Source organism: Vanessa cardui, chromosome 2 (assembly GCF_905220365.1).
Source record: "Vanessa cardui chromosome 2, ilVanCard2.1, whole genome shotgun sequence".
In the NCBI taxonomy this organism is placed as follows: Eukaryota; Metazoa; Arthropoda; class Insecta; order Lepidoptera; family Nymphalidae; genus Vanessa; species Vanessa cardui.
In genome coordinates this window covers 8819180-8845031 of record NC_061124.1, presented here as the reverse complement: position 1 = coordinate 8845031, position 25852 = coordinate 8819180, and the positions used below count along the sequence as shown (strand labels likewise).

General features: G+C 33.4%; 3 protein-coding genes across 4 annotated transcripts; all 3 read left to right on the top strand.

Annotated features, from left to right (window-relative positions):
* The first annotated feature begins 284 nt into the window (after nt 1-284).
* Nucleotides 285-4333, top strand: LOC124540538. Its single transcript, XM_047118197.1, has 4 exons — nt 285-462; nt 864-927; nt 2417-2534; nt 4148-4333. Exons 1-4 carry the CDS (start codon nt 294-296, stop codon nt 4331-4333), a joined length of 537 nt encoding a protein of 178 aa, XP_046974153.1. The 5' UTR covers nt 285-293.
* An 852-nt stretch (nt 4334-5185) lies between these two features.
* On the top strand, nt 5186-10039 carry LOC124542477. The gene is made up of 7 exons (XM_047120424.1): nt 5186-5286; nt 6556-6638; nt 7401-7575; nt 8175-8305; nt 8676-8739; nt 8819-8936; nt 9776-10039. Exons 2-7 carry the CDS (start codon nt 6557-6559, stop codon nt 9977-9979), a joined length of 774 nt encoding a protein of 257 aa, XP_046976380.1. The 5' UTR covers nt 5186-5286; nt 6556; the 3' UTR covers nt 9980-10039.
* A 4182-nt stretch (nt 10040-14221) lies between these two features.
* On the top strand, nt 14222-25611 carry LOC124536678 (ATP-dependent RNA helicase DDX3X). 2 transcript variants are annotated; one of them, XM_047113247.1, is made up of 13 exons: nt 14222-14443; nt 15589-15676; nt 17839-18018; nt 20001-20284; nt 20391-20534; nt 20796-21007; nt 21092-21214; nt 21393-21747; nt 22185-22311; nt 22974-23126; nt 23594-23789; nt 24186-24343; nt 24610-25611. In XM_047113247.1, the coding sequence occupies exons 1-13, from the start codon at nt 14399-14401 to the stop codon at nt 24717-24719; spliced, it is 2175 nt and encodes a 724-aa protein (XP_046969203.1). In that variant the 5' UTR covers nt 14222-14398; the 3' UTR covers nt 24720-25611. The 2 variants fall into 2 exon arrangements, with proteins under 2 accessions (XP_046969203.1, XP_046969195.1); XM_047113239.1 differs by having other exon boundaries at nt 17839-18030.
* Nucleotides 25612-25852: the final 241 nt, after the last annotated feature.

The window sequence follows — 25852 nt, the reverse complement described above, 5'->3', positions numbered from 1 at the left end:
GGGTCCCCAACGGTGAGCCAACCAACGACGCATCTCGGTAGCATTCACAAGCGATCCCGTAATGCCCCAGAAAAGACGAAGTGGATACCGCTGGTTTCTTTAGTTGGTATTCCGGTGCCTTCTGCCCAGGCGAGCCCCCCATGTCGCGTGGGTGTAACGCGTAACACCGTTATTCCAGCAATGAAATAAAAAAGCCATAATGATGTTCAATTAATAATTTCCATAACTTGTAATCAGAAGAATAAAAACATCGATTTAAGTAGCTCAAAGTTTTAAGTAAATCTTAGTTTTAAATGAAACTCTTGGATGGTTTACAATTTTCTGTTTACAGTTTAAATGCCGACTTTAAAAATGGCGAGATCATCGGATTAGGAAACTTTGATGTACACAATACAGAATTCATAAAGGAGGAAGTTTCCATTGAATTGTCATTGAATTTTCCACTTATCACCTTTCAAGCAGGTATTGTAAGATAATTTAACGGATAGATTGAATAAATATGTTTTAAGACACTTGGATACTTAAGTTCTGTTCTAATTCATGTCTGTTGTCCATCCTTCAAACACACCTAGTTTTTTTTTTTGACATTCAAACTTTGCTAATATGAAATACCTACTGAGGGCCAGCCAGTCGGTGACTTTCGGTAAATTGTTAAAATATGGTTATTATTTTACAAATGTTTAATCGTCTATAGATTGAAGTTTATTACAATTCAATTCAATCTCTGTTGCAAATATGCAAATCTTCAAATATAAGTAGAAGAATAGATTCTTCTTTAACGCTCGTTTACCTCAAATTCGGTAACCTTCGAAACCTTCGGATTGTTTTGAGATTATAAATTTAACTACAATTATATTTTGCAGAAAACTACAAAATGAAGGGAGCTGTTATGGAAATAATACCAATAGCTGGAAGAGGAGTATTTGAGTGAGGAACATTCATATTACACATATCCTTCCCGAACGGGGATAATTATTTACTCTTTGTTGATTTCCTTATAGTTAGATAAGATACGACTTAAGAATATTTTGTTATCTGTGCTATACAATACACATCCGTGTATGAGTGTTGTTCTTTGCGGAAGCAAAAAATATCGGAGAATACTACTATCGGGATATTTAAACGACCATTATAAACTGAAGTCACGAAAAATATTCCATTTGTAGTAAGCCCATACATGGCAGAAGCTATTGGTCAATGCATGCATAAAGAAAGCGTATATGTTATATTATACAAAATATTTGTATCCATAAATGAAATTATGACAAATAAAAGGAAAACTTTATCATTTTCTAAGGTAGACTTATTAAAAGGAAAGTAATCGTGTTTTTTTTCGCGCTTCTTAATTATATCTCCATTCCACAGTATTATCATCGTATCAGATTTTGCAGTCTAATTAAATCATTTTATTATCTTTGAGGTCGGTCGAATATTGATGCTATGATAGTCGAATAAATAATGTTTATATATCCAAAAGTATAGCCTGTCTGCATAGCACGACAAAGAAGAGCGTTGATATAATTTGCGGTTCCGAAAAATAGATATTGGATATTGGAATAAGCTTTATTCAAGTGGGCAAGCACAAACAAGCACTTTTGAATCGTCATTTTACTATTAAGTGAAGCTACCACCGGTTCGGAAAGTAGATTCTACCGAGAAGAACCGGCAAGAAACTCAGATTTTTAACACTTACATAAAAAATTTAGAATAAATGCTTAAACTCAAACAATTAGAAATTCAAATTCCTTAAAAAATCAGGACTAAATATATTTCAAAGAGCTGCACGTAGCGTATATCTTCAAAATCTTATTTCACAGAGTGCTAGTAACCCACCGCTCCAGTCTCAAACGAATTAAGGAAAAAGGAATATAATCAATTTCATAATTGAGTATTTATTCTTACGATTTACTTGCTGCCTTATGCATAATATAATAAATCTTTAGCCTTTCTTTAAATGTATTAAAGTAGTGCCGTGCTAAATATTGCTTTTGGAATATATGATGGGTGGTTCCTATCCAGACAGTCTTGCACGAGCCACTACGATACCACCACGTGTTAAGTGATATTTGTATATTTTTATAAATCAATCGGAATTGCAAATATTAATATGATTAAATGATACTTATTCTTAGTGAAATTAAACACCGGCGCATAAAGAATCTTATCTTAGTTTTTTATTTACTTGTGTAATTAAATACATAGAGGTATTCGTATAGAAGTTTTCATTGTACATCTGCTATCATCAATGAAGTCACTAATTCTTAAAAAACCCTTTGCACACAAATGTATCATAACATGTATTCTTACTTTGTGCCAGTTTAAAAGCTATCTGGGTTGAATACGACTAATTTATTTTTTCAAGTTAAAGCAAGTCTGTTTGTAAGTTGTATAAACTATAAGATTTTTTCATACACAGATTTCAAATACACAATCTGACGATAACGGGAAAGTTCTACTTGAAGCAGTCGGACGATGAAAAATCAATATTAATAAAGGAAATTTCTAATTTACAATTCAGTATACAAAAAATTGTCGTAAGTATAACAATGTTACCCATGTTATTTATCGTAAGTACCAATTAGCTCGCGATAGCCAAATGTTTCTACGCGATAAGTTTTTTAAATTTAGTAGGTCAATCAATTCGTAAGGCAGACCCGAATGGCCGTTGACCTAAGATTTTTCAGGACGAAGTTTTTATAACACACCTTGCAATTTACGTGTGCACTCGACATACACAGATAGACGCGGCTAGGGGACTTTGTTTTTGTAAAATATAATGATTGTTAGTGACCAAATTTTCTGAATTTTCCCAGAGTTACATTAAGAATTGATGAATTACAATATTATAAATATGAAAGTAACTCCGTGTATCTGTGTGTCTGTCGCCTTTTCACGCCCAAACCAATGAAAACGAATTGAAATCAAACGATTTTTGCCTAAAACATGATAAATAACGTCCTAAAACGCGAGCAAAGCCGCGGGCGACATTGCGTTTGCATATATTTATGATTTATGTTTGAGTGTAAATTTCTTTAGGATGAAAATACTCAGTTCCTAATACAACAAACTTCGGTTATTGTTGTTTTATGTTTCGTTTATCTTAACTAAATATAAGTAGATGCTAAGATTACTACAAATTCTATTTTTTTTTAAATAACGCCACCGCAGATGTCAAAACAAAGCCTTTTTTTCATCAGTTACCAAAAAGTTTTTATAATTAACTTTAGCAGCTAAGCAACTTCTACAAACATATCCGCATCTAAATCGATTATTTATGATTAAACATGTCGTTGAATAAATCTTTGATTACATTTTTTTTTAATTTAATTGGCAGCGATACAATCTGCCAGGTGTTAATTTTGTATAGTATTTTTAATCATGTAGATAAAAAAATATTGTTTTTTTTTTAATTCGAGTCTACGCAAACAAACTCACGGGCTGTTGTTGTCCGTGTATTGTTATGCAATGTATTTTTACGATTCAAATGCAGTTCATTGTTCACGCTCTATCTCTTCCCCTATTGGCCACAGTTTGTTAAAGACTTACAATCTATTCTGATTTATTGCCATATTGTTTTTATTTATTCATTTTTAATTCATTGAATTTTAATACCTTAGAAGATCCTGTAATTTTTTTAAGAGTAGTTGTAATAATAATGTCAGTAATAGTAATTTCACATATTGAATAAAGAACTACTAATATTCCTACTTACCTATCTCTCCTCTTAAGCTTATTTGTGTTAGAAGTTGTGACGGCAATAACCCAATCGTCAGGATCGATCCTGCGACTTTCATCACTAGGCGGCCCGTACACAAAAATACGAGAGAACAAATAAATACTAAAGATCGCTTACGTCTTAACAACTCATCAACATCTACAACGGCCTGTAAATTTCCCACAGCTGGGCTAAGTCCTCCTCTCCCTTTGAGGAGATGGTTTGGATCATGTTCTCATGTTCACATGTCATGTTGGCATGTCTTAACAACCTATAGTAATTATTTTTTATACAATATATATGCAGAAAAGGACTTAAGTACGTAACACCTAAAAGACCAATAATACATTTCATTTAGTAGTGAGATGGTGTATTGTGTTTTGTACTTTAATGTTAAATACGTGAAATAACTTGTTTCTCTATTCTTTGCAGTCTCACGTGGAATTCGACAATAATATAGATGACATCGCAAACGCTATTATAACAGATCTCTTAGCCGGCTACATTAATCGATTCAATCAATTCTTCGTTAAATTATACGGAGGATATTTCATTAATGTGATTAACGATTTTCTTAACAACTTTGACTCCTGGCAAATTTTGGCGACTCTACTTTAATTACAAATAGTTGTACTGTAAATATATTATTTTCTATTTTAATTTATGAGTTTATTTTCCCTTACCGAATAAAAAAATTAATAAAATACAAAATCACATAAAATTTCCACGATTTTTTTTTACATTGCCTGTAGAGACAGTATATCTGGATTCAACATGGAACGAGTGAGATATTAAGACAACAGTCACTTAACTGCAAAAAAAAATTGTGGAGTATAATCCTATAAATGACCTTCTGTTGGGAAATCCTTACCTTCTCAGGGTATGATTTAAAGCTTTTTTTTTAATGTCATAAGTTAGCAGACGAGCATATTATATAGTAAGTTGTTACCACCGATATCGACAATGGAACTGTAAGAAATATTTAATCATTCCTTTTAATGTAATGTAATGTCCCTTGTGTCTGTAGTTACACTGGCTCATTCAAACTTCAAAACCGGAACACTACAATATTGAGTGTTGTTTGGCGGTAGAATATGTGGTGAGTGAGTGGTACCTACCCAGACGGACTTGCACAAAGCTCTAACACTAATAATGTATTCCTAAATATTTATATTAGGTTTCCCGTTACCAGTGTAGCACAAGAAAATCTTGTGCGCTTTTCATTGTTTGCTTCACACCCGTCTTTGAAGCATGAGTGAGGCACAGCAATACTATGTATTGCTGCTTGACGGTGTACCTGTGTGGGTGGAACCAACTACCAACCCATAGGAGGTTGCACAAAGCCTATCAACCAAGTTAAACAAACGCTTATCAACAAATATACCAATAATAATAATAATGAACAGCAGATCAATAACACTGATATCATTGCTATCATAATATAATATGTGTTGATAAATCTCAAATCACAAAAAAATATACAACTTAGGTATAAATACATCTAATTAAATGATAACGTATAATTTTGATTTTATTATTTGTGTAACAATCATTACTTGGTGAAGCGTAAGGTAAGTTGATTAAAAAAAATTGTCGTGACTTAATACAATAATTATAGATTATATTGCGTTGTTTTTTTTTAATTTGTGAATTACAAATATTATAATTTTATCAGTGTTTCCGATTCCAATAAAATTTTTTTAAGATAAATTTGAAGTAAGATACAGAGTAGCTTCTTGACTTTGTCGAAAAATAACGTTACGGAAACCAAGAAAGTAATATCACTAAAATAAGACTATATTTGTGAATAGAACAACTTGAAGCATTATTATAGTTAATGTAATAAAACTAATTTTACTTGGGATCTTTTAAAATAGTTGAAAACTATATCGAAATTGAATCCCAATAATTCGTCTATACCCTAGTCGTAAGTTTAACTCCTTACCTACCTACACTCTTAGACGGTTGTCGACCCACACTCTCTCTCTCTCTCAACAGAAAAATTTCATCAATATTACTATTTTTCCCCAATAAACTAAAACTTTTTGTAGTATATATATTTGTATGTATATGATATCTATATTTGTATGCATATGTATACACGCTAGCCTTTAATCGCTTTCAAATGTTAGATAGTTTTACTTCTTCATATTTATATTAACATAAATTATTGTAATATAAGACATAGATAACATTTTCAATTTTAAAACATTAAATAATGACATAAGTGTATATTAATTTCCAAAAACAATTTTATTAATAATACATTTTTCATAAAATGTTAGAAAAAAAATGTATGAATAGGAATACCCATTATTAAATAAAAATAGACTCTAATTAACCTTGAAAATCTATCTACACTCAAACGGATATCATCAAAATCATAACAAGTCTCGTTTTTATCAACAATCAAAAACATACCAGTAGGTATATCAATTATAATCATATTTATATAATATCTACACTTACAAAATTAAAGTGAGCAACAAAAGCCATACCCATACATACCCATTAAATTTTATGTATGAACTACGAAAATGCAACCATATTCTAAAGTGCGAACACTTAAAATGTCGGAAAAATAATATTCAATTTACACCCTAAACTTTTGAACTGTCTACATTTGTACGTCATAAAAAATAAAACAAAATGTTTAGATTGGTCTAAAAATGTAGCTAATGTCGACATTATTAAATATTTATATAGATACATATTTATCGTTTATTTTTATTTATCATTATTATAATTTTTTATTCACGTAATAGACCGTACATTACGTAATTTTCTAATCAAGCGTTATTACGATTTGTGTTACTATTTCAACAAAATGTCCGTTTCAGAATGAAATTATTGTTAGTTATCGCATTGTGCGGTTTTGTGGCAGCCGCCCCTAATGTCCAGAAACATGATGTTATTGTCGTTGGTATGTATTACACATAAGTTTAATAGTGTTTATTTATTTACTAGTGGTACAAATTTATTATTACGCAATTCAATATAAATTTAATATACCTAAGTTCTAGATAGATGTTCTTGATCAGCTTTCAATTAAACCCTAGCCTGTTTCTCATGCTTTTTAATGTAAAAAAATGAAATTTATTTTTAAATTTCTAATATACATATTTTTCTATTTAATAAAATCTAATTTAAAAAACTTGAGAAAAGTCTGGCTGCAACCGGGTGTGAGTAAGACAGTGAAATTAAGATATCATTTTTTTTTTTTCAAAAAAAGAAAGTCTTTCAAAACGCGTGTCCACATAATTAGAGATGAATACAATAGGTTACAAGTGTATTTATATTTTATTGTATATCTGATGGTATACGGTCACCATGGCTTGGAATGCTGCAAGACATTAACCATTCCTAGCTCTGCCCATGTACTATCAACCCTGGTCGCTAAGATGCTACCTCGTTCCTGTAGTTGTCCTATTATACCTACATATAAAAATAATTAAATCTCATAGACAATATATAAATGGAATAGCTGAAGCCTCTCTCTTAATGCTCCACGATGACCATGAAGATCCCAAATGGTCAATTTGCCTGTCTACACGCAACTTTAACAAATATGCGTCTATAAGAAAATTTAGTATTTTGGCAATTATGGACAGCACATTTTTTTTAAATATACTACTTTTAAAACTTACTATTTTCTTTATTTATTAACAAAAGCATATGTTTTTAGATAACCTGCAAAATGACATTCAGAATCAGAACTGGATGGTAGACATTCTAATCAATCAGCTGATCAACATTATTCGTTCGTTCATCAATAATGGCATGGGAATCATTGGCATCCCACCACTAGATCCTCTTATTTTAGACAACTTCCACTTAGACATCCCAGCTGGGCTTATCAAGTAAGTACCAAAAATCTATCTTATGTGTTTTTAAATAATTCTAACGCAGTAATTACTGACCTGTGCCAAAAATATAGATTTAATTTTGAACTGGAGAACTAAACGGTCAGAAAAAAAGATCGCGAACATCAATAACTTTGATTGACTTTTTTTGACATTTGTAATTACTATCATAAGTGATTTTTTGTAAAAAGGGCTATTTCCTGAAATTTAAGCCAGTATGTGATGCGGTAGATAAATTACTTTAACATTTAAACTTCAGCGCAAAGTGAGGATTGGAAACAGTTCATTTGTCACTCGCACTTTACATCATTTCTTGATTTTCCTTGTATAATCTAATTTAATAACAGCTTAAGCAAGCACAGATTAAACTAATAATTTATCAAAAGATCTTTATTGTTTTTTATTTTCCATACTTACTTATATAACTCGCGCCATTTTTTTATGTAATGCCTTGTTGATCGACAGGCGTTTTGTAATATCGATTTTTGAAAATAATACATCGAAAAACAATATAAAGACTGCTCGCAAAAATATATATATAAAATTGTACCAATTTGTTATATGACTAAAGTTTTATGTTTTCTTTCCTCACATAGCCTAGATTTGCAGTTAAAGGATATCTTCATATCCGGCTTGGGCGGTTTTGTAGTCCACAGAAGCAAACTCGAACTAAAAGATCTTTCATTTGATATCGACGTCTCTGTACCACGACTTGAGATCAGGGCTGGTACGTAAAAAACTGACATTCTTTTCATGTCCATGTGGTACATTCAGCCTACATACATACTGCATAGGTACATGCCATAGATTTGAAAAATTGAACATTTGTGTACATGAAATGAAAAAATTTTTGTAGATTGTTTTTTTTTTAATATATTATAAATAAATACTGTACGTCAACTGCCTAGTTGATTTAGTGGTTAGTTAAGTATATGTGAGAACGTAGATCTTGACGTCCGACTAAGAATTATTTGGTTCTTCTATCGGTAACTTTGTACAATCCCGTACAGTACGTAAAGCCGTTGGTGGTTGATCCTGCGCCTCAACTACAAATTTAATAAAAAAATATATAAACACGTTTAAAAATTATATTACAGGTCTATACAATCTTACTGGAGACCTGTTGACCGCAATTCCTATTTACGGAGAAGGAAAAGCTGAGTAAGTATAGAAATATAAATTTGTAATATACATAGTATTATTCAAAAATAGATAAATTAATATCGTATATTTTTTATAGGTTTATCGTCGAAGACTTTAGAATTAAGGCTACACTTTTCTTGAAACAGTCAGATGACGAAAAATCTGTAATAATCGATCGGATTGAAGGAGCTACATTTGAAATTCCCTCTTTTAAGGTATAGTTAAGATCTCTTCATTTATAAAATTAAATAAATTGTTTATCTTTTAATGATTAAACAGGCTCACGTTGATTCATCTACTCTACTACTTAGACTTTTCAATAACAGAGATATTATCCCCTACTTTACCAAAACGCTAAAATTTATTTCACATAACCGTTATGTACTTATAATATAACCGTTATTATATACAACTGTTGTTACTCTCCCACTGGCTTCAAAGTTGAATACAAGACATTAGAAAGTGTTACGTTGTTTTTCATGTCGAATATAAAACAGTAAACGAAAAACAAGCCTTAGAATAGTTGAATAAGATATGTAATGCCTGATAACTTGGTAATAAGCAACATTATATTTCCTTTCGGAAATTGGGTTGATCCCATCCAACGCCAATGTATAACAGTCATCCCATTGATCAAATCAAAAAGAGCACGCTCTCCTGCCCTCTTAGTACACCCACTCTCTCACACATTGTAGAAAAGTCGGAATAAAGATGTTCCACATTAAAACACGTGGGCATTGTAAATAGAGCATCCTACACCTAATTTTAAAGACACTAAATGCAACTATATATACTATATATATTGCTTCAATCTGCTCGTGAGTCATAATCCTAATCCTAAAATAAATATATAGCCTGTTATACCAAAATACTGTTTGAAAAAAGAATTAACCTTTTTTTTCTTTTTTTTTGTAACAGCTGTTACATTATGATAATCCTTAGATTAGCGGGATTAAACAAACATATTTTTAGGCAAAAGTGTGAATATAAAATATTTCAAAAATTTAAATTATAAATATGTTATCGTATTTTAATTATGGTTTACTAATTTCAGTCTAATTTGGATGGTGTCATCGGCGGAGGTGACATAGACGCCATTGTGAACGCGATTGTTGAAGAAGTTCTCATAGACTACGTGATTCGCTTCCGTGGTGCCATCACCAACATTGCGACCACGCTGATTATCGTCATCGGAAACCCTATTTTAGAACTTTTTGACACCTGGCAATTCATTGCCGCTCTTCTTCCTCGGGCTTAAATTACAATATTAAACCGACATTTATAAATACATTATCTTAATATATTTTACTATTCGAAATTCGTTTTTTATTTCTACAATCTCTTTTAAATATATAATTTCTGAATTTTAATTTAATAACATAAAATATCTATATAAAAAATACACGGTAAAAATTTACAACATTAAGAAAAAAGAAAGCAATAATAGTAATAAATTGTATGTCTAAAATTTATTTAAGCAAGTGCACAGATTATATTTGTCGACTCTGACACATTTAAAATTTAAAGGGCACTACACACTATGTTAATCACCATTCACCACACTTCGCGACACACATTATAAATATCCAACTGATATCCTTCCGGACACGGGCTCTCTTCCACTGGGGAATCTTCATATTCTATATTTCTTATTATCACATCGTATTCTTGTATAGGCTCATCGAAAGAATTGAAGACATCTTGTACGACAGATGCGGACGCGCTACTTAGCCTCATTAATATGACGAACATTGTAAAGAAATATATTTTCGTCCACATTTTAAATTAAACAAATTGGAATGATGAGATGCAAATGACTGAATGATTGCGAGCGTTATCGAGGATGCATGAAGGTCAAATGCCTACATCCGCTCGAAGAGCCCACGCGAGTGTCGTCAAAGGAAATAAGTAGATATTCTAAATTTTATAGAAATTTAGATACAGATATGCGAATAGAGCGAAGAGCGGAAAGATTCTTAGGTATACTTGTTGTTAGGTATGTTTGTTGTACTAATCTTTAAATAAATAACTCTCTTATATAGAACTGGAAGACTTCTCGTTTACAGATATATAATTTTCTTTTGGGGCTTACCTACTTATTATAATTAGGTTAGGTAAGGTCCATGTCAAATCAACTTGTTCGTAGATAACATAAGAATCGGTTAACGAAAATTTACCTTAAATAATTAAATGTTTAAGATTAAATATGCTTATTTTTATAAGCATGTTGGCTAATTTTCGACCATATTAACATGAATTGTCAAGTTAAATTACATTTTATAATTTAAAATAAAATAACGATACTAACGTCCTTGTGAAAATATACCGGAAGAATGCTTCAAATATTGCGACTGGCTGGATACAATCACACAGATAATTATATTATAAATTAATTATATTGATCTATTATTTGTTTATTCTATATGTAAACGATAGATGGACTGGCAACTAATGGATCATGTAACTGGATGTCGTATATCAAAGACAAATGCGCAAAGAACTTGGAAACTAAGACAATGTTATTTCCTTGTAACTGAACTCTACACTAACTCCTATACCCGACAAACTGGAACAAAAATACTATTAACTTTTATTTAGTGGTAGAATACGTTATGACTAGGTTGTACAAAGGACTGGTACAAATCTCTACTACCAATTAAATCAAGATATATATTTACTGGCATGGTAAATCTATAGTGTCGTCATCTACCTAACTCAATTATGTGCTATTGGCAAAAAATGGGGTAAAAATGTAAATGTAACTTACCGATGATAAGACCTATTTCCAAAACTAATTAAGATACCAAATTACCGCGTCATATGCCATCAAAAGTTCACAGTCGATTAGATGTCAGTTAACGGCATTTTTCTTGTGCAACGAATTATCTTCCCTAACTGTACTTCAGGTGCCAACACGTGTAATGAATTTTTAAAAAACGCTGGAACCGTTTTCTTTTATTTATAAACAGATGACAAAATACCGATTTTTCGTATTTCTAACTTTTGTAAGTAGAATTTAAATTAACATGATTATTTTTATTATTAAAGTTATTAATTTCGGGATATTTACCATGTTTATTATTTTTGTTTGGTGGAGCTCGATATTCTCGTCTCGTGAACAAGACATTCGTAGAAAATGTCGAATTAATAATTTTGTAAGTAGGTACCTAATTTTCTAATAAATCTTTAACATCAGAGTAATAAAACTACTCACTAAGCATTAATTTGTCACTATATTAATTTACCAATCGATACATATATTAACTTTCCGCTAATTGTATATTAATTATATACTTTTACCGCCCATCTCAGAACCTCGTTTTTCTCCCTGTTCAAAATCAACCGCCTTTTGTTTTTTCTCGTACCAGGCAGTACCAGCTCGCCACATCAAACCGCGAGAGGAAGTGATGGGAGCGCCACAATATGGTGTCAATAATCGAATCAATAATCATACTAATACATGTTATTATTAAAAAAAACGTATTTAAAAATCAAAACCGTACTAAATATTATTATTTATCAGCCTTTAACTCATCACATTATAGTCTAAATATTGATTTCCATATTCTAACATCCGGCCCTTACGATTTTCTGTACAAGAATATTAAAAAAACTTCTTTTAACTCTCACCTACATTCTATAATGATTTCTAGTGCTAAGTTTCAAACTAAACATATTTATGATCCAAATAAAATAATAATTTTGCTACATCTACTCTACAGCTACTCTTTATAATATTAGAGACCCATTCATAATTTCAGTTGACCAACGACCATCTATTCTAATCTCATAGAGATAAATCGATCGTAGACCAATATAAAAGTACTGACAGATAATACAATATAGACGACGACACAATTTAGATGTTTACACACCCAATAGAAATAGCTCCCTACCGGTTACCGCGCCATTCGACGCTAGTCGTCTCTAATCGCTATAGATTCTCGCGTCAGAGAAAACAATTGCGTGTAAATTGTAAAGCGACGTGTCATATTGGCGAATATATAGATCATATTCACATAAGAAATAAATATTGTCATAACAATGTGATCGTTTTTACGAATTTGCCGATGCTACATCTAAGTTGTGTCGTACTATACGTCACTTATGTACCGTAAACATTTTTTTTGGAAAAAGTCTATAGTTATGTAACCAAGTCTCTATTTAAAATAATACGAAGTTATTGTATACTCTTTGTACGTCACCATAAAATTATGAATAAACGTTCCTCGACGTATAATTTCTTAACGTCGTGGTCCTGGGTCCAGTACAGACTGGACAGTGTTGCAAGGTTCGGTGATTTAATTTGTCCCAAAAGTCGGGTATAATATATTACTAATACTTCTCTCTATTTCTCTATAATAATACTCTTTAAATAAGTATGATTGCATAAAATGTTATTGCTGTATGACTGCACTATGTCATTTTTGATTATTAATTTATTAATGATAACGGAGATATCTGATGCTTATAATGTAAGAAACTTTGGAACTATATTTTACTAGTAAAATTAATTAGAAACTGAGTTAGAGTTGAAGATATAAAACAGATTATATTAAAGTGAATATAAATATACTCTTTATTCAAATATAATTAAAGTTATGATAATGATTTAGACTGAATACGTTTCGTAATGCAAAAAGATAATATTGTTGTAATTAGTTTAGCAAAAGGCTGTTAAAAAAAGATTAAATTTGTAATCAATAATTAATACATAACGTAATTATATTTATTCAATGTGTAATAGTTTTTGGTATCCTAACCTCTCAACTATTTTAGTTTTATTTACACGATAATAAAGATCATAACTATTCAAGAAAAGTTGTAGCAGAGCTAGCGGTTATTATCAATAATTCATTACGAAGGACGATAACGATACAATTTTACTGAAATAAAGGATACATCACTATTTATCAAAATAGTGACATTCGTTTCATATTGGTCACATTGACATTTGTATTTTTTCACAGTTCAGTGTTCACCATAAATTGTTAGTCTAGTTTTTTTTTTTAATTTTATACACAGTATTACTATTCTTTGTTTGCTTTGCTTTCAGTTCTAATTTTCCGCATTTTTCATCTTAGAAATAATTATTACTGTTTAGTTAAGATTAACAAAAGTTAAAATTATAATTAATAACTGAACTCTAATTTTTGTTTTGAATATTTTGTATATATTATGACAATCTAAATTAATTTCAAGTTTAAAAATCAATCAAATTAACTACGTGAATTATTATTTTATTTTTATAAGATATTTCATAAATCATACAAAATTTCACTAATAAACGACATAGTAGTAGACAAAATTAAATGTTAACTTTTATCATTGTTGAATTAAAATTCATTTTATTTAGTTGTATTTAAAATAGCTTTCTCTATGAATAATTTATTGTATTTATGGTCTCAATATTTAGTTTTAGTTCTTCCTCTCTTTCAATATACTCATATCGTTCAACATCCGAATGAAATGGAGTGAGTGAGTGAATGATCAAAGACAAAGTCATCATCCATGAAGATGAACAAAAACTGCGAATGAAAAGTGATTTCGAGGAGAAAAATTGAAGTCTTTTCATGTGATTTTGTGAATTTGTGTTAGTGCAAAATTCATTGTAGACTGTGTTTTTATAATATTTTCGGAGCAAAGTTCCCAAAAAAACGTACCGCTTGGTAGTAATATGAGTAATGTTACCAACCAAAATGGAACAGGTCTAGAGCAGCAGGTCGGTACCTCATGTACATATACTTTGTATTGATTTTTAATTTATGAAATGAAAATCCTATAAAATCGCCTTTTAAATATTGATCTGATAAAATTATTGCAAATTTTGTAATTCAATGAGTCACCGCTTTAATACTAACTATAAAATTAAACTTTACGTGTCTTGGCATAACCAACATGGCGACCTGGCTCATCTAAGGTGTCTCATTGATTTTATGGGTTAACTATATGAATAATGACCCATTTCGGAATATTTTACAAAATAAGCACTCACAAACAAATTTTATTGAGGTCATTGCTATTTCTTCTTTCAATTGTGTAATTTAGAAACATTTTTTGAATAATGGTCTTTTTTTTCTCAAATCTCCTTTGTAAATTAATAATGGAATACGTATTTTAGTGAAATAAGCAAACACATAGCTAAATTGCATTCAATTATACTGTAAATAAAGAAATATTCTTATAGTATTTTATTTATTGCTATTTTATTACTAAACACAGAATCTACTTTTAAAATTTGTATGAACAACTTTTGTAACATGAAATTTATTAATCAAACAAAATGTTTGTATAAGAAGTAAACTCTTTTAAGCAAATGTATTTGTAATAAGTACTTTTCTATGTTCAAACAAGACTTTTAACTAAAGCTTAAGGAGACAATTTAATATACCATTAATGAAAGACTTGCTTGCTCTTGCTATTTTAGCACTAATTTTGAGTTGCAATTTTTAATTACTTCATTTCTATAATATGTAATGGTAGTAGTGTACTAACATATTTTTATATTAAGGAAGTCACAAGATAAAGCTATTATCACGCTTAATATATAATAATAGTAGAGAGTATATCATTTTTAAGCATTGATAGAAGTTCAATGACACAGTTTTAAACTTAAAACAATTCATGATTTAATTTTAATAAAGCATTTTAGTGTTTTTATAAATAAAGGTTAAAATTTACTTGTGGCTTCTTGTCACAGGATAATTATTTTATGTAATATTTTATTTAAAAAATATTGCCTACTTAGTGGCAATTTGTTTAATATGGAAATTAATATTTGTAAAACGATTTTCACAAATAAAAAATACTACAAGTACTTCCTAGATCGTATTTTTTAATCAAAGTGTATGTTTCTTTTTATTACAGCTTGCTGGTCTGGACTTGCAGCCTCAGGCTCCTAGGAGTACTGGCCGCTATATTCCTCCGCACCTGCGCAGGCAGTTGGAGGCAAAAGGTAAAATATTGAGATGATTAATTCTGTACTAGAGTTCAATCATCAATCATATTTGTTAAAATGTAGGCCAAATGATAAGTGCCTGCCAATTGTTTATCATGAATTTTGATATGTTTAATATTTTTTATATTTTCATTTCTAATCAAGATATAGACATATACAATAAGTCAATTCTTTAGCTTTCTGTACTTGTATAGCAACTGCCCATCATAAAAATGTCACATTCATCCATTGTTTTAATTTCAAAGTTATCTATAACATACACATACAGGAATATAATTTATCAATTTTGACCCCAAGATGAAACAAAGAAAGCCTTAGTCGGTAGATCAATGACCCCTATCCCCTCCTATGCTCCTAGGAAAATACCTATTGTGTTTTAATCATGTTTTTTTATTAAGTGTACAATATTACAATGTTAGATTGTTTAGAATGTAAGGCAGCAATATTGGATTGAATTTTACATTTAAGGCTTGCTTCAGTTTTGCTTTTTATATATAGTTCAATGTAATAGGATTGTCATGAATTCTTTACATTTGATAACACTGGTTGTAACTGTAGTTAGAGATTTGATACGAAAATATTTAATAACTAATTTTTTTTTCTTATTTCTATAATTAAGGTCTTAGTTATTTATGTATTTTCTTATTTTCATTTATCATTAATTATTAAATTATTACACAATATTATATTTGAGGTATATTTGATTAATCATCAAAAATGATTGTAATTAAATGGTAGGCAGATTAGATTGCCTCTTTGATTTTCATTTTTTAACAATGACATGTTAAAATGACATATAACTCAATTTTCGCAAAATATTTGCCTATAAAATATAAGGCAAACTCACTTCCTATTTGACAGGATATAGTTTTGTATATTAATAGTCTTTGACCTTCAGTCAAAAATGTAAAGTAAATCAGTAGTGCATATTTAAACCTGTTTTGTTTAAGTAGCATTTGAAGTCTTCTAGATACAATTATTCCATATAAGTTAGTGTGCTCAATTTATTTTCTTCTTGTTGGGTGGGGTAAAAATAAAACCGCTGGATAAAAATACAGGAACCACTGCCGTAAGTCATTACCGAGGCATGGGAGTAAAATGATAACTTTGTCTAAGCTTCAACTGGGAATAGCTTCAATATAAATTATCCTATTATCGTATAAAACTTTGATGATTGAGACCAAGGTTTCCTGTTTTCAGAGTGAACTGATATTAAAACTTTCCTCTGATATTTTAATAATGTATGTAAGTTGCTTAGTGTTGATTTAAACAAGGAGTGGTCACTTTAAAAGCCTTTGACTCACAGTGAAGTAACAGATTGTCACGGTACGAACATGTATGTCAAATTACAAGAAGAGAGAAATGTAGCAGTAATATTATTGAAAAGGCTTCTATTTGAGGGAAAGTTTTTCAGCTCATCCTCGCACTCTGTGTCAAAGTGGGTTTGTAGATATACATATAGAAGGATTTTATCCGATAGATACAGTTTTCCTCATGATGTTCATGCCATTCGGCCATCTCGACTCAACTCAAGAAGAGCAGTAGGCATGAAAAGCAATATGAAGGGACAGGAGAAGAACCGAAAATAAAATACAATGAGGGGTGGTTTCTTGTAAGAAGGAAGTAGCTGCATGGACAACTATAAATCAAATAGAAGATAAAATACTATGTTGACCCAAATAAATGAGATAACTCCGAGCGAATTATGGCACTAAGTGCTAGCCAAAACAAAATACAAACTTTGTCTTAAACACCATACATACCCCATAATTGTAATATAAAACCAATATTACATAAAGTACTGACTGCCTATTGTTATTCGTTCTGGGCATACAGTAACTACGCATTTCATTTAAAAGGATTGAATCGAAATATCGTAATAACGACAATTTTAAGAAAGTAAACGGATTATATCATACCTATACCTATCTAATCTCTTAATAGTTGACAAGTCTTCGTTGTAACTGTAGGTTCGGTCTTGACACATGTCGTATAATAAATTATTGGATCATTTCATAAAACGCAAATAATTTTGAATTCCCCAAACTAATTCATAAAACATTAACATTTATTCAATTCAACAGGAAGTATGAATTTTAATTATCTCTCAAGATGGCTATTGCTCTGCTATTCTTTAACTTAGAAACTTAATTGTCCAGGTGACGAACCTAAGCGTTCAAGCTTAGATTCTCGTCCTAGCGACGCACGGGACAACCGTTCATCATTCGGAGGCAACTCTAGAGCCTACGACCGTGGTGGTCGGCGCGACGACCGCGACCGTGACCGCGACCGTGACTACGATCGCGGCTACGATTCGCGATTCCCGCGCAGGGACCGCGGTGAGTACATAGGTATGGACTCTACGAAGTTCATCAGTACGAGCCTTTTTAAGAACAACCGTTGGCAGCGATGCTAAATGTTCTCGTTTTAATTTTTTTTTTTTTTTAAATTGGAGTGAGTCGAATGCCATTATTTCCTAAAAAGGCTTTATATTTAAATCGCTTTCTCTTCGGACACGAATTTAGTTAATTTTCATTGATGTGATGGTCTGATTCATGGAATTTAATTATCATGAGCATACAAAGAATCATATTGAGACTATTTTCAAACTTTTCTTATAAATATATTGTTTATGTTTTTTTTTCCTTCCGAGAGAAATTGATTTTATAATTCAATAGAATAATATAATGGATTAATAAATTTATTTAAATTTTGAAAACTTGCAATAATTTTGCGAGAATTCGTTTTGACAATATAGAGCACCATTATTCGACGAAGTTCGCAGAATTGTGTAAAAATAATGGAAACAAACATTGCTTGTAGAACAATTTACAAATTTTTAAGGCAGATTATTTGAAACGCCTGCACTGAGGAAGGGATTTTTGGCAAAAAGTCCCTGGATAACAACATTGTAGAAGTTTACATTGTGTCCAGGGTATTGAGCTTAATGCCTTCTTAGGACTTCAAGGAGGTATTCAGTGAAGGTTATATCGACTCGACCCGAAAATAAGGTCGGTGCATTGAATAAACGTGCATCGGCTATACATAATAGTTCAAATAATTGTGATCGGGGACTTACAGTCAACGTTAAGCACATATTAATACCATCAGCAAAACAAAGGATGATGCTACACACTCGCCTTGTTCTGGGGAAAGGACGTTTTCGACAGGATCTCTTCGATGAGGATATGCTTTTGTGACGTTGTTTCCACATATAGCGAGGCATACATGTTGGCAGACTTTTATGTGTAAGGATAGATCTGTGGTCGGACCAGTGAAAAACCGTCAGTAACCGTCGGATAGATAAGGATTGCCATACACATTTAAAAATGTGAAACGAGTTTGCCCAATGACGGGTCGGTTCAGGTCGCTGAAATATTTCAGCTTGAACCATAAAATTACTTAAAAAATATTCGGAAATATAACACTGGATGAGCTGACCATGAGGTCGTGTCGCGGTAATTTGAGATTCACTCAGTGGTAGATCTCAAGTTTCGTTACAAATTACAACACACTCTTTCTTATGATGAAAAATCAGTCACCAACCTATATGTTGACAGTTAAGGTACAAAATTACTTACGAACTGATCTCAAAGTGCAGTTGAACGCAAAAGATATGTATATTCGATTATCTTTTACGTGCATTTTGATGTTTTATGCTGTTACTGTATCTGTATGTATTATCTTTTGTTATTGGTTTAATACTAAAATGGTTTTTTTCGGTGTTTATCGATCTTATCAATCGCGAAGGGGCATCCCTACGATAGATTATCCGCGTGCACATTAGCAGGAGTGACGCTCGTGTTTAGATGATACGATGTCTTAGTGTGCTCTAAATCTAATAACTGTCTCACAGTTAACATAATAGTGAGGACGGCAAAAAAATACTAAGCAGATTATACTTGTAATGCTTAAACCATTACTTATTTAAAATGGAAGAGCGTACCTTCGTGATAAAACAGTTTTTTTTTATCTTGTCTACATGCTAACACTTCATATTAACAGGTTTATTGGTAACTCGACGTATTGGGAATACGTCGAAATACCTAGGCTATTAGACAATTTGCTGAAACCATACTGTGAAAGGTACATAGTAATTTAAATAAAACTAGTTGTAACGGATTTGAATCGCGTATATTAATTATTTTTGACATCCCGACGTTTCGAGCACTTTCTGTAATAATCGCGAAAATTTAAGACAACATTAGGTACATACCTTACATTAGGTGCAGGATCACTGGAAGTGGCACCAACTGTCTACGGGTGGAATTTTAATTGTTGTTGGTAGATAATAAATTAATAGTAAAGTTTTGGTCAACAGGTCGTGATGCCGGATATCAAAATGGCGACTCGGAGCGGTGGGCTGAGCCGGATCGCAGAGGCGGAAGCGGGGGCGGAGGCGGTGGCGGAGGCGGAGGCGTGCCTCCAAGTCCCGGCGGGCGAGCCATGGCACCGTCGCGAGATGTGCGGCGCGACGAAGACTACAATGAGCCGCCACCGCCTCGCAACGACCGCTGGAAAGAGCCGGAGCCGCGCTCCGACGACCGCGCACACTCGCGCTGGGGCTCCGACGACGTGCGACGTACATCGTCTCGCAGGGACGAGGTCATTGAAATAACACCTTCTATACAATTCATATAATAACACGCTGTAACTATTTAAGCTTTGCTGATGTTAAATGAAGATACTAACCTATAATTTTCTGCTCTAGAACGACTGGACAGTCCCGTTACCTCGCGACGAGCGGCAGGAGTTGGAGCTCTTTGGCACTGGAAACACAGGAATCAACTTCTCCAAATACGAGGATATACCAGTTGAGGCCAGCGGGGAGAACGTCCCGGACTTCATTACAAATGTAAGCAGTTTGTCTATAAATAATGTTAAATCCACAAACAAATACTATTATGTTGTCTAAATTGAGACCATCTTACTACTAGCTCGTTCTTAAATACTTGTTATATTCCACAAATTTCTGAAATGCTTATTTACTTCTGTTCCAAAATCTTAAAATTCCAGATCGATTTTACAACTCATAATCTTATTTAATAAAAGACATAAAAACTTATTTTTAACATTTTCTATGTTAAATAAATATATGTAATATCTTTGATTTCAGTTTGAGGATGTTAACCTGACGGAAATAATGCGCACGAACATAGCGGCCGCGCGCTACGACAAGCCGACGCCGGTGCAGAAGTACGCGATACCGATCGTGCTGGGCCGGAGAGACGTGATGGCGTGCGCGCAGACCGGCTCCGGCAAGACCGCAGCCTTCCTTGTGCCCATCCTCAACCAGATGTACGAAGCAGGACCCGTCAAACACTTAGGGTACGGAGGAATTATTTATTTATTCTTGTGTTATAATAACATATGTGTACAGAATTCTAATTGTTTTTTTTTTTATCTTTAAAGGCCAATCAAACGCAAACAGTATCCCCTCGGCTTAGTGCTGGCACCTACCCGCGAGCTGGCCACACAGATTTACGATGAGGCTAGAAAGTTTGCATACCGTTCCCGCGTGAGACCTTGTGTCGTGTGAGTATATAAAGCCACTACTAATTTTTCTTTAACCTATTTTCTATGTAAATTAGCGCGGTAATTTTAATAGCAGTATGGGGCAAGGTTTTTGCAGATAGTTATCAATCGTTCTTAACTGTCGCCAAGAACGCAAAAACGATTACTTTTATAATGAATCGTTGCGTATTTTATACAGATACGGCGGTTCCCCAATCCAAGACCAGTTCCGTGAACTGGAGCGTGGCTGCCACCTTCTGGTCGCGACGCCAGGCCGTCTCGTCGACATGCTGCACCGCGGACGGGTAGCGCTCGACTACTGCCGCCATCTTGTGCTCGACGAGGCCGACCGTATGTTGGACATGGGTTTCGAGCCCCAGATCCGTAAGATCGTCGAAGGACATACGATGCCCAAGACGGGCGAGCGACAGACCCTCATGTTCTCCGCCACTTTCCCCAAGCAGATACAAGTCTTAGCGCAAGACTTTCTCTACAACTACGTGTTCCTCGCTGTCGGACGCGTCGGATCCACTTCCGAAAACATTACCCAAAAGGTAACTAATCTAACCTTAAAGGAAGTGTTAAAGTATAATAACAACAACAATCAACAACAACAACAGCCTGTAAATTCCCACTGCTGGGCTAAAGGCCCCCTCTCCCTTTGAGGAGAAGGTTAGGAACATATTCCACCACGCTGTTCCAATGTGGGTTGGTGGAATACACATGTGGCAGAATTTCTATGAAATTTGTCACATGCAGGTTTCCTCACGATGTTTTCCGTCACCGCTGAGCACGAGATGAATTATAAAGACAAATTAAGCACCTGATTCAGCAGTGCTTGCCTGGGTTTGAACCCGCAATTATCGGTTAAGATGCACGGGTTCTAACCACTGGGCCAACTCGACTCGTATAATAACAACGATAGTTAAATATTTGTGCATAAGTGTTTGTATTATTATTTGTAATAGAGATAATTTCTTTTGCTTTTTAGGTTGTATGGGTAGAAGAGTGTGATAAGCGATCATTCTTATTGGATTTACTCAACGCGTCCAATCTGCTGCAACGCTCAAAAACTGAAGAAGACCAGCTTACGCTCGTCTTCGTCGAAACAAAAAAAGGTTGGTTTTCCATGTATTTTATTTCACTGCAACAACGATGAAACAACTTGTCTTAAATGTTTACCTATTTTCACTCAAACAAAAGATTAAAGTTAATTCATTTCGAATCTTGGATATCATCACAGTAATATCGTTCATATCGCTAGTACAGCTCATAAACGTATAATAAGGTAGAATGGCGTCAGATTACTGGCTCAGGAGATATTATAGTGTGTGCCCAAACACAAGTCTACTTCTAATTCTATCACTGTCATCGACCCTCGCGACAGCTAACTCGCACATATATTTTTTACATAAAGAATAATGGAATTATTTATTTTTACTTGATTTGGGATTTTTGTTGAAGACATTTGTCATAGTCCTTAGCCTAATAATGAGCAAATTGATAGTATTTGTTTATTTCCTTCTCTCATTCTCATTAGACGACCTCCGTGGTCGAGTGGTGTGTACACCGGTTTTCATGGGTACGCCACTCTGAGGTCCTGGGTTCGATTCCCGGCCGAGTCAGTGTAGATTATCATTAGTTTTCTATGTTACCTTGGGTCTGGGTGTTAGTGGTACCGTCGTTACTTCTGATTTTCCATAACACAAGTGCTCTAGCTATTTACATTGGGATCAGAGTAATGTATGTGATGTTGTCTCATATTTATTTATTTATTCAGGTGCGGATCAGCTAGAAGAGTTCCTGGACGCGGACGGGTACCCAGTAACTTCCATTCACGGCGATCGCTCGCAACGGGAGCGTGAGGAGGCCCTTCGTCGCTTCAGATCGGGACAGACGCCGATACTGGTCGCCACCGCTGTCGCCGCTAGAGGTCATTTTATTACACTATCTTTAATGATTGTTAATTTGTATTTTATCATTTTACAATATGAGGAAATTAAGGCTTGGTTATTATAAAGTTAATAAAAACTCAAAAGTATTCGAATAATACATTCTTATGTTGATGTTTATAGTTGTATAGTTGATGTTTATATTCTGCTAAGAAAGAACATTTTTTTAACTTTCTAATGGCTTACTGCTTTCATTTCGTGTGGATTACAGGTGGGTATTTGTCAATTTTCAAAAATAAGCGAGACTGATTTGTGATAAATATTTTAGTGTATTAATTTTTCGCTAAAATTTGTTTTAATTTAATTTTAATTTCATGTAATAAGTAATATAATATTAATCACAGTTTTAGATATTATATTTATTTAATTCAGTTTCAGAACTAAATTTGGTGTTTACACTTTTTGTTTCTTGTTTAAAAAATAAAATAATAAATACAAAAATATTTAGGCTTGGATATTCCGCACGTACGTCATGTGATCAACTTCGACCTGCCGTCGGACGTCGAGGAATACGTCCACCGTATCGGTCGTACGGGCCGTATGGGTAACCTCGGTGTTGCCACGTCCTTCTTCAATGACTCCAACCGCGGTCTTGCAAGGGAACTCGTGGAGTTGCTCATCGAGGCTAAACAAGATGTACCGAAGTAAGTGAATTCAACATAACTTAAAATTAGTTCAGTTACATGAGTCACACCCATGGATAGCTGCAAATATGAATTTAAACAAAATGGTGAAGAAAATAAAAATTTATATATTATAATCTACTATTCACAAAAATACTATTAACAAACAAACACAATTATATTTAATAAAAATAACAACAACACAAAAGAATACTTTAAACATGCAACTGAAATCAATCTTTTTATCCTCTGTCTAAACCAATATGGCCGTCGCCTGCCCGCCTGTCAGATATCCTCTGTAACGTTTCGTCGTATGTCCGGTGACGTCACTTCATTTTCGTTCAACAATATGAATAATGAACTTCACTTCTCCTCATATTTCTTACAATAAATTATAATTGTTTTGTATGTTTATAGTTGGTTAACGAGTGCAGCGGTAGACGGTCGTTCAGGAGGCGGCGGTCGGCGAACGGGCAGCCGTTCCGGCGGCGGTCGCTTCGCTTCAAGCAGCTTCGGCGCCCGCGATTTCCGTACACAACCGCGACAGGCGCCACGCTCCGCAGGACCCTCTGGCGGTAATTATATCTCATATCAGCCTTTTCATTTGTTACTTACTAGCAGTTCATTTTTTTCAAACTCAAACTCAAATTCCTTTATTCAATATAAAAGCATTACACTTACTTATTGATTGTCAAATAAACACTACCACCGGTTCGGAAAAAGGAACACCCTGACCTGAGAAGAACCGGCGAAAGAAACTCAGCGGGTCAAGGTCAAGGTCATTACATCTAACAGTGACTCGTTGCATAATATGTAACTAATTTAATATTAAATTGAATAGGTTTTGGATACGGTGGCGGCGGTTCATATGGTGGCAACTACGGCGGGTTGTACGGCGGAGGTGGCGGCGGCAACAGCGGCGGCGGCACCGACTGGTGGGGCGATTCGTAAGCGCATACGCCTCGCACCGCCCGCCACGCACCGCTAGATTTACGATTACACGTACCGTAACACGTACCGCGGTTTTTAGGCAGAGCCGACACCAGTTACAATAGGATACCATTCCGAAACTTACCCAGTCACGAAACCCAAGTCACAATTATAATTTTCCATTCTATTTTATTGTAATTTATTAATCGAGGCTCTGGTCTAATTACCGTCCCAAATTGTGCCACCTTCGTGTCCGTTCGCGCTAAACGTGCGATTCATAGATAAATGTATTGTACTCGGAGAGTAGGGTTGAAATTGATCCGTGATCATGCTTACATGGAAAGAGCGGTGCGACAAGATGTGTTTGTGCGACGCTTAGCGAGCGCTGAATCTCAGGTGCGCGGCTCGCGACGGCGTCCGTTTCTTAAAATCGTTTATATAAATTCATCGGGCATATTTGCCTTATTTAAGATACGCGAGGCAGTCGCGATCGACAGTTGATCTTCGATTAACGTAAATTATGATACACGTTTCGTTTGCATCGCGTCGGATTGGTCGTGACTCGCACGCGTTTTATCATTTCTCAGTAATGATGTGAGTAGTTGATTAATATAGAAATATTTTTGATGTTTGATCTGTATCGTGAATTCGTTCGAATGATGTAACTGTATTTCAATTTTTCTATTTTCTGACTGTCTCGTTGCTGATTCACCATTCCCGATTATAAAATTTTGAAGCATTTATGCACCCTATGTCGATGTAGCTATTTATTGCAGTAGTGTCGAAGTACCGATACAGTATCATAGTAATTGTACTAAATTTTATCTGTAGAAATCCCATAATGTAACATCTATCAACATCGTGGTCTATAATTTGAATGTGAATTTACCAATAAAAATTAAGAAACAAGATATGCTGGTTGTTTTATTTGTCTTCATAATTTTTTTTTTCTTGCCGACTTGTACAGGACTTAAGAATTAAGATAAACAATATACAATTTTTCTTTATGTATTCATTTAATATTGCATACAATATAGTTTAAAAATACAGAATAATAATTTTACTACCGAGCAGATAGAAATCTTATCAACTTTGTACATTTATTCATGAAAAAATCATAAATCCTCGTTTAAGTGTAATAAAAATTAGTGTTA